General features: G+C 34.5%; 1 protein-coding gene across 1 annotated transcript; it reads left to right on the top strand.

Moving 5' to 3' along the window:
- Positions 1 to 3,502: 3,502 nt before the first annotated feature.
- Positions 3,503 to 8,974, top strand: LOC127564545 (isopentenyl-diphosphate Delta-isomerase 1-like). Its single transcript, XM_052001145.1, has 4 exons — positions 3,503 to 3,644; positions 4,023 to 4,115; positions 5,803 to 5,933; positions 7,693 to 8,974. Exons 1-4 carry the CDS (start codon positions 3,503 to 3,505, stop codon positions 8,008 to 8,010), a joined length of 684 nt encoding a protein of 227 aa, XP_051857105.1. The 3' UTR covers positions 8,011 to 8,974.
- Positions 8,975 to 10,213: the final 1,239 nt, after the last annotated feature.

Below are 10,213 nucleotides of genomic sequence, written 5' to 3' on the forward strand. Positions count from 1 at the left end.
TGTTCTATTCTCTCTTTTTTCACCATGTCCCTTTTCTCAAAAGTATTTCACTTCTGACTCTCCCAATCTGCCCTCCTTTTTTTCACCCTCCACTTCTGTCATCTTCTTCCCCTATTTTCCTATAGGGTAAAATACAGATTTTTATCCCCAAGTGAGTGTTGTTATTTCTTCGAGCCAATTCTCATGAGGATAAAGTTCATTTACTCCCTCTCACCTCCCTCCTCTTTCCCTCTACTATAAAAACTTTTTCTTGCCTCTTTTATGTGAGATAATTTACCCCATTCTACCTCACGCCTTCCCTTTCTTCATTCTCTCTCACCCCTTAATTAGCCCATTTCTTGACTTTTAGATCTTTGTTAAGGTAGGGTTCTGTTTTCAGAATGGAGAGCGCACAATCCCAGACTTCAGGGTGTTGCACAGCTATTTTCAGAGATTCTTCTAGAAACCTGGAAGCCGCAACATTTCTAAAAACAATTGTCCCAGCTCTGTGTTAGAAATGGGGTCTAGAATAAGGGGAGAATGGGACTCTTTTAGTCAAAATATCTAATGCTACTGTGATGATATCCTGAACCTGGGAACAAGATGAGTCTTTAAAAAATTTTTATTAAAGCTTTTTATTTACAAAACATATGCATGGGTAATTTTTCAGAATTGACTCTTGCACAACTTTCTGTTCTAAATTTTTTCTTCCTTCCCCTCACCCTCCTCCCCTAGATGTCAGGTAGTCTAATACATGTTAAATGTTTAAATATGTTAAATCCAATATCTATATTTATACAGTTATCTTTGCTGCACAAGAAAAATCAGGTAAAGAAGGAAAACAAAACCTGCGAAAGAAAACAAAATGCAAGCAAGCATCAACAGAAAAAGTGAAGATGCTATGTTGTGGTCCACAATCAATTCTCCTAGTCCCCTCTCAAGGTGTATATAGCTCTCTTCATCACTGAACAACTGGAACTGGTTTGAATTCTCTCATTGTTGAAGAGAGCCACATCCATCAGAATTGATCATCATATAATCTTGTTGTTGCCATGTATAATCATCTCCTAGATCTGTTCACTTCACTCAGCATCAATTCATGTAACTCTCTCCAGGCCTTTCTGAAATCATCCTGCTGGTCATTTCTCACAGAACAATAATATTCCATAACATTTATATACCACAATTTATTCAGCCATTCTCCAACTGATGGGCATCTACGTTTCCATTTCTGGCCACTACAAAAAGGGCCGCCACAAACATTTTTGCACATGTGGGTCCCTTTCAGTCAACACTGAATTCTTACAAAGTGCTAAATCAGTGGAATTGATAGAGACAATAGTTATCTAGTTTAGCATGGTTCAGTATGATATATTTAATCTTGCAACAAATAATGGTTTCCTAGTGATCGAATGATTGGTTTATACTCAGTGTAGAACATATAAACTGGGACTCAGAAAACCCTCAGAGAAGGCAGAGAAGACAAAGGACTGGAGACAGGAGCTTAAGCTCTCAGAACCAAGAGGAGAAATTCAGTTCAATCTTTGATCTTTCTGGAGGGTGGCCTGGTCTCCTGCACTTCCCCCACTAAGACCAAGGCCAGACTGAAAGGCTCTCCAGAAAGCTGCCCAGCATCAGGCAAGGAGACAATAAAGGATTGGGACTTTAACCCCTGGCTACTCTTCTGGTGATTTCTGAACTGAAACGAAGGCTGCCTCAAAGACCCCCAAGAAACCGAACCAAAGAACATTAGTCATCTTCTTTTATCCCATCTCTTCTCTTCTTTCATAATCTGGATTGTACTTTAATTTTCTTGCATGAAGGTACAAAGTGAAAACTTTTTCAAATTCTTTTAGCTGAGTAACATGACCTAAAGCTTTTCCACCCTCTTAATTGCAAAAGATATGATGAGATGAAGATATAATTGACTTCAGGGGACAACTAGATGTTCTATGAGTAAAAGTGCCTTCCCTTTTTCCTAATTCTCAAATTATAAAAGGCAACCCAAAATAAAAACTAAAGCAGAGTTCGAGATATTCACAAAGTTTGACTGATTTCAACTGTGAATTCAAGAACTGACAGTAAGGTGAATTTCAATCTCCAATACAGGTCAGTTATAAATATGCATTATTATTTTTATAGAGATTTCTTTACTATCTTCTGAAAGTTCTTTCTCTACATAATTGTCTCCCATGCTTCTCGATATTCTTAGAAAGACAACCCCTGGATGAAGAAGAAAAGAGATAGTTTTAACTTCTCACAGATAAGGAAATATCAGGATAAAAAGTGATTGCCAGAGTTTGGATAGTTGTCATTGAGGGGGGAAAAATTTTAAATTTTCCTTTATGGAATTCTTGCATTTTGTGACGTTTCATCATCTCTGGTCAATTCTGTTACATCTAATTTCAGAAGCAGAGAATACATGAGAATGCATGCAAAAAAAGGCCATTGACTTTTTACTAGATGACAAACTCTGGAATAGGCTTAAATGCATGTTTTAGATTATTTAGAATTTTAGGATTAGAAATACTAAAGTACCAGGGAACTAACAGAATTTATTGAGTTAGAAGGAATGGGAACATAGTTTGCATTTTAGGAAAATCCCATTGGCAGCCTACTTTGTGGAGTAGGATGCTTTGGAGAGAATGAGATTTGAGATAGGGAGAATAAATAAGAAGCTATTGCAATAGTTAGGCAAGAAATGTTGAGGGTCTCAACCAAGACAATGCCTATGTGAGTAAAGAGAAAGTAAAAGATGTTGGGGAGATAGCAGCACTAAGAGAAAATCATGACTTGAATATAGTACTGAGGTTGTGAACTTGGGTGACCAAAAGTTATAAGCTAGTTCAGAAGAGGGATACGTTTTGGGGAAAAGATAATGACTTCTGTTTTGATATGGTGTTTGAGATGTTTATGGGACAAATCAGTTTGAAATGTCAAATTTCATATTTAGATACAAAACTGAGAATCATTACATTTATAGAGATCACCTAATCCAGCTTGTTCAAAGTACAATTAAGGAAACAGATCTACAGAAGTTTTTGGCCTTGCCCAAGGCACCTGTTGAGTTAGTTTCAGAGCATAGACTAAAACTCAGGTCTACTAATTTTGCTCTATTTCAGTATTACCATACTCAATATGGAAAACAAATCCTTGATTACAACTAGAGGTTGTAAAATCAGAATTATCTTAAGAGAGAAATAACCAGCAGAAGTTAAAGATTAGTGGTAACACATAATTTGTTGAAAGGGCATTGGTCAGAATCTTTGATTTTTAGTTCAGCCGTCTATGACCCCTGGAAATTTGGACAAGGCATTACTGGTTGAACTTAGATTTTTCATTTGTTAAATGAATATAATACAACTTATGTCACCCACACACATACACAAAAGAATCAAATGATGTGATAAATGTAAAAACTTTTAAGGATTATATAATTATTGTTGTTCTTTTAATATTTCCAGTAACATGCCCAATTCTTTCACTTTTTTCTGTGATACAGGTAGGATAAAGACTGAAAACTATGTCAGAAGAAAATAGTAGTCACTTGGATATGTATCAAATGGGGCGCTTGGCAGAGTTATGCATCATTATTGATGAAAATGATAATGTGATTGGTGCAGAGGACAAGAAGACATGTCATTTGTATAAAAACATCCAAAAAGGTACAGTAGAAAGATGAATGTGTTCACTTCAGAAGAGTTTCCCCAGTGGTTTCCTAGATTGACATGTTGTGGAACGTGGGCTGTGCCCTCTTATAAAAGACTGGATCACCTTATGCTCTTGCTACTTGTAATGTTTTTATTAAAGATATGTCTCTTAATTGGGACGATTTTGACTTTCCACGTAATTAATGATACATTTATCAGGCAACTGAGAGAGTAGATGCTCACCAAGTCTTTCCTTATAACTCTGTCTATATTCATCCTCATCTACAGTTTTCAGTCATGGTAAAATGGCTGTGTATGAGTACAATACAGTAAAGCAATGACCAACATACATCTTATTAACTTTGTTTAAAGGATATCTTCATTTTTTTTCAGGACTCTTACATCGAGCTTTCAGTGTTGTCTTGTTCAATAGCAAAAATCAACTACTGGTGCAGGAGAGATCAGACTCTAAAATTACCTTTCCAGGTAAGTCTCTCCACTTGAATATTATTCTGTCTGATTTCAGACAGAACTCTCTTGTTTGGATTTGGGAGTAATTGATGACTCTATTAGTGTCCCAGTCTCAGAGTGTCTATCACTGCTGCTTAAGGCAATTAGAAATGAATTTTACTAAAGTAATTTTTAAAATAAGCTATTTTTCAAAGAAATGAACTTCAGAAGTAGAAATCCTCACTTAGCAATCAAAAAATGCTAAAGCTCTTTTAATGTTTGAAAATTGCTAGAGCTAAAATAAAGATTATGCCTAGGAGACTTAGGAAAAAATATTTATTATAGTTAGTTTACATTTCATTTGTATTTTATTCCTACAAATTCAACATACCTAAGCCCTAACCCAAATATTGAAATTATTTAAGTATGATCAAATAAAAAGGTAGAAAGAGATCAAGCAAATACAGATCCTAGATTAATTTTAAAAGTAAAAGCTTTGCAAATTTTTTGTATGTGACTCATCCAAAGATCTTCAGTGGACAACTAAAGAGAGCCTAGGAGATTCTACCCCAAACTGATAATTTGAATATTAGCAAAGCACTAAGACCAGCAAGCATTCATCCAAGAGTTCTGAATGAACTCAAACATGAAATTATTAAGTTGTTGACAAAAATGTATAACTTCTTGTTTCAATTATTACTGTGCCAGGAAGGATGAAATATGCAGAATGATATCGAGAAGGGAGCTAGGACTTACTCTTTTCTCTGGCTCCTAGTCCTGACATCCATTCCTTGTTTTCATTTTCTTTCTTCTCTATCTTCTTGTCTCTATATTCCTTATTCTTTCCCAATTTTATCTTCTCTCTTTGGTTTGGCATTTGCCATTTTGAGTTCTGATGACCTGGTGGTAAATACTCCAAAATGGATCAGGAATTTTTAAACTTTAAATTTCCTTTCATGTTATGGATCCCTTTGGCATTGTGGTGAAACCATTAGAACCCTTCTCAAAATAATGTATTTAAATGAATAAAATAAAAAGCATAAGATTACAAATAAAATCAGTATGTTGAAATGCAGTTATTAATATAATTATATAAATTAATATAATTTGCAGTTATCAAAAGAGAAATAAATCAACATAGGTTTAGAAGCCCTGGACTAGTAATGTCTAAAGTCCTTTACCTCTAGAACCCTAAAAATTACAAACACATGAACATGTAGAGGGTGAGATTGCTTTGTGGCTTTGCACAGGAGTTAAATGATATTTTTCTTACAAATAATTCCCAATGTTATGTTGGTGAGATAATCACAATTTATTGATTGCTTTAGGGAAGAGTCTTCAGTGAATCCTACATTTATTTTCTGTATCATATAATAAACTATCATCTTATAAGCACAATTTAGTTGAGCATTTTTCTATCCAAAAATGCATTTTCTTAAAATATCTGTATTGGTACTTGTTTGTCATTTTCCTGATCACTGTGACAACCTTGTGAAATAGATTTTCTTGCATGTTTTTTTCCCACTGGATCAACATTTTACTGTTCAGAAAAAGGTCTTTTTTTTCTCCTTTCTCTTTCAGTAGACCATATTGCAAGTGATATTCCTGGTGAAAGAGGGATAAATAAATAATTTTCCCAAGAGCATTAGTACTAAATTCTGTTTTGTTTGGAATATTACAAGAACACAGAAGACTAAATATACCCTCTCTTTTATTCTTTCAGGGTACTTTACAGACTCTTGTTCTAGTCATCCATTAAGCAACACCCTAGAACTGGATGAAAACAATGCAATTGGAGTAAGGAGAGCAGCACAGAGAAGAGTACAGGATGAGTTAGGCATTCCTCTGGAACAGGTAACTAGTCTTATGTCCCAGAAATAGTTACATCAACTACAGGAATTGAAAACTGATCATATGGGAAAAGTTTAAAGTGTTCTGTGCCTGGAGTTGGGTCAGCTCTAAGATAATTGTCTTAAGTTATCTTGAGTGGATCTTGATCTAGTGATCAAATTACATTCATAGATAATATGGTAATGTGTTATTGATACAGCATTAGAAAAATTTTAGTTCTTAATACCTAGAGTTCTAGTAAAATGGTGGGAAGCAACATGGAGTAGTGGATAAAGTATTAGAGTAGGAATTAGGAGGATCTGGGTTCAGATCCGATATTGACTAACTGTGTTATCTTAGGCATTTCTCTGTAAATTGAAGGGCTGGATTGAATGATCTTAAAGGTCCTCTCCAGCTCTAAATCTATGACCTATTGATTTTAATTTGTTGCTTTCATTGTCTGTACCTGGGATAACAGGTAGACAAGGTCTTGGAATTTTAGAACATTGAGCATGAGAACAAAAAGAAACTTCTATCTTCAGCTTATTTTACAAATGAAGAAGTTATGTGTGACTTACTGAAGGTCACCCAGATGATTAATGACTGAATTAAAACTAGAATCCAGATCTCCTGACTCCTTCCTAGCTCATCCTAAGCTAAAAGTTGCATGTAGGTAGCATAACAAGAATGTTCTTTTTGAGACAAGACCATTAAAAAAATAAGAAAAGAAAGAAGCTTAATTCAATCAAGAAGCCTCATATTTTTCCTTCTATGGTAGCAAGCAATAATTAGCTTTCTAGTATCTAACTGGCCCAGTACCTTGGGACTCAAATATTTCCATGGTATAATGTTTTGCCATCTCAGGCAGAACCTGACAATATAAATAAGCAATTATAACTCTTATAAATTAACCAAGATTTTATCTGAAATTAAAAATTCCTCAAACCATGAAAGCAAGATTTGCCCAAAATAAGGACTAGTAATATGAAACTTCTGTCCACTTATCCTCCTAAAGTCATATAACTTAATATTGAAATAGCATAACTTTGGATAAAAATTTATATCCTGATTGCAGTTACCATGATGAACTGGAAAGTTCATTTTACAAACATTTTATTCTCTTTCATTGTTTCAGTTAACATTTTTAGTGACAGTTTAAAAGGTTATATCAGGCAGACCCTGATAATATAAACTAACAGTTATAATTCTTACAAATTATCTGACTATTCCATGCCCAGGACCCTACTATCTATAGTACTGTTTTTTTCTATTTCAAATTGAATTTTTGTCGATTATGCAATGTTGCAAAATTGTTGTAGTAATAATCTCTTTAGTGCATCCTGCTATTTCAAAAGAATGATTTGCTAATAATATTTTTGGTAGAAATTTTAGCCATAGTCTAGGAGTTATCTTAGCTGTAGATCAAATGGAGATTAAGTAGGTAACAGGAGGAGTTAAACTTTTTAAAAAAGATGATGGCAGCAGGATTTCAGGATTTAGGAAGAGCAAGCTTTATGTGTTAGGTATTGTGTTAAGCATTGAGAATAAAAATGGAAAAATTAAATAGATAAAGAAATTAAGATTAAAGATTATAGATTATATAGATTAAATGGATTGTTCAAGGCCACTGGGGTATCAAGTGGCTGGTCTGGATTTCAAATGCTGGCCCTCTGATAACAAATCCAACATCCTTTATATTACACTAAATACTTTCTTTGCATTTAGAAAATGAAAGCATTTTTTGCTGATAGGATTGCTAACAGTGTACCAAATTTGGTCACAGGTTCCCTTGGATGATATCATCTATATGACACGCTACCATTACAAGGCTCAGTCAGATGAGACTTGGGGAGAACATGAAATTGCTTATCTACTATTGATGACAAAGGATGTAACTTTGAATCCTGATTCAAGAGAACTGAAAAATTATTATTATATGTCAAAGGAAGAATTAAAAGAGCTCCTGGCAAAAGGAGAGAGAGGAGAAGCTAAGATTACTCCATGGCTAAAACTCATGGCAGAGAATTTTCTCTTTAAGTGGTGGGATAGTCTACCTAATGTGAATCATTTTCTTGACCATAAAACAATACACAGACTATAAAAACCACAAATTATTACAAAATTACTCAACCAAAGTCTCTAATTGTTTTGGGGTAATATATAGAATAGATTATTCTGATCTTAAAACTATTAATAAAGAGAGTAAGGTGGGAATCAAAATTTTATTTGATTTTAAGATGTGGTAGGTTATAGATATATCCAGCATCTTTCATCAGACTTCCCATTTCTTGCTAGAGATAGAAAGTATTTTTCAGACTGATATAAAACATTAAACTAATCTGAGCTGCTTTTTCCTCTCTCTGAATTTCTAGTTTTCATCTTGCCTGGGGTATATTGTGTATAAAGCACTAGATGAAATAGGAAGTTTAGATAAGAGAGAGTTCCTGACCTCCCAGAGTCTAAAGGATATGAAAAGTACATAGATTTTCCTGGGATAAGAAGATACACATTAAATGCAAAAGAAAAGTACTAGCAAAGTTTTCTACGCCGAAGAGGGACTGAGCTGTAGCTTTTATGGAATAAAGAACAATTCTTCATAGCCTAGATTTTATCATTTACTCTGCTGAAGTAAAAAATTCCTCAAACCCATGCCCTCTGCCAATGACCAACCCAAAGTAGTCTTATATTATACAATCTGCTTAAGTAAACTCTATTATGATGCTAAATATTATGGGATTCTAGAATCTGTCATTATTAAAGTAGAAGTTAAAGCTTGACTTGCATTGACATACCTATGTTTAGAGATTTTTATTTTTTAACCATTAGTAAATTTAACCATAAATGGGAAATGAGAGTGAAAACTAAACTTTGATTCTTGTTGATGAATGATTTTAGCAAATCAAAAAGAAAAATGTTTTTTTTTTTCTTTATGGGAAATGGGCTTTTCTGGTTTACATTTAATTAGCCATACTGTTAATTATGTCAAACTAGCTTACATTAGGATGTATGAACTAATTTAAGCAATGTACACACTTTAAAAATTAATAAAATCACGTTGAAGTATATCCTATTGTCCAGATTTTCACTTAGTGAATAACAATGTTGAAACTAATTCTGCAAACTCTTATTAGAAGTAAATATTTGCCACTGCTATCTTTGTCCCCTTCTAGTCTGGGGATCTGTGGAATACACAACCTGTGGAAATGCCAGAAATCAGACCAGCTGTTCTGGCTCTCAGAGATCATGAAAAGCGAGATAAAGACAGACAAAAAGACACTGGTATTCTTCCAAAGTAAAGACTAGTGAAAATAAAGAATATTTTTATTATCATTAGCTCTACCCTTAAATGCTTTCTAATCACAAAGCTGGTAAGGAAACACAAATGAAAACAAAAAGTAAATAAATCAGTCAGGTATGAAGAGACTATGTGAAAGTTGGGTTTAAGGAAAAATTTTAACTTTCTTAGACAAACTGTTTCTCCTCCTATCTGGACAGGTGACTTATCGATCCTGCAGAAACATTCCCATATGGCTCAACCTCTCTGCTCCCAAAGCTTCCCAGTCTTCCACCAGCCAATGAGCAGATTGAAGTGGAGGTTTGGGCCAGGTCAGAATGATATGAATTACTGAAGACTGAGTGCAGATAAGCAGGCCAGAATGCCTGGGGAAGTACAGCTTAGAAATAGCAAGTTATATACAGGCTATGCAGGTAGGATTACATCACCAAGCAGGTGTTATTACCTGGTAGATCACAGGGATCTAAATGATCTCTATGTAGTCATCCAGACTCAAAGGGTTCTGATTACCATTCTTACTTTCATTGACAAATCAGGTCCCCCAATGTCTGGCTATATTTTCCCCTTTGTGTTCCATGAATAACCCTTTTAAGTGCTGTCAACTCAGACTCCCAATGGTAGCATGATTAATAATTGATATCAACTAGTAAGTCAGACTTAATTAGCTTTTAGAACTGAATATTTATTAAGGAAAATTGTATATTTGATACAACTGGAACACACATCGCAAAATCCATGGTATACTTTCCCACCAGGGGAATGTTGGCTTGTACTGAGAGAGCACATGGAAAAAGAGGATAACATCTCTGGGAAATACTTTTGATAAACTTCTCAGAATATTCCCTTAGATCTGTTATAGTATTTTTCTGTTAGACTCTGTAAAACCTTCAATGTAGAATGTAAAACATCCAACCAGTCCTTGATGCCTGATGTGAAACTACCACAGCCCCTGCTGTCTTAGGAATCCTACCAAAACACTTGATGAAATGTCCAACTCCAACCAGTTCTG

The sequence above is a fragment of the Antechinus flavipes genome, chromosome 5 (assembly GCF_016432865.1).
Source record: "Antechinus flavipes isolate AdamAnt ecotype Samford, QLD, Australia chromosome 5, AdamAnt_v2, whole genome shotgun sequence".
NCBI lineage: Eukaryota > Metazoa > Chordata > Mammalia > Dasyuromorphia > Dasyuridae > Antechinus > Antechinus flavipes.

Excerpts from the sequence above, each read along its gene's own strand:
- LOC127564545 (XM_052001145.1), top strand. The coding sequence starts at position 3,503 with ATGTCAGAAGAAAATAGTAGTCACTTGGATATGTATCAAATGGGGCGC. Across the intron at positions 4,116-5,802 it reads CTCTAAAATTACCTTTCCAG|GGTACTTTACAGACTCTTGT; the intron begins GTAAGTCTCTCC and ends TTATTCTTTCAG. Across the intron at positions 5,934-7,692 it reads TAGGCATTCCTCTGGAACAG|GTTCCCTTGGATGATATCAT; the intron begins GTAACTAGTCTT and ends ATTTGGTCACAG.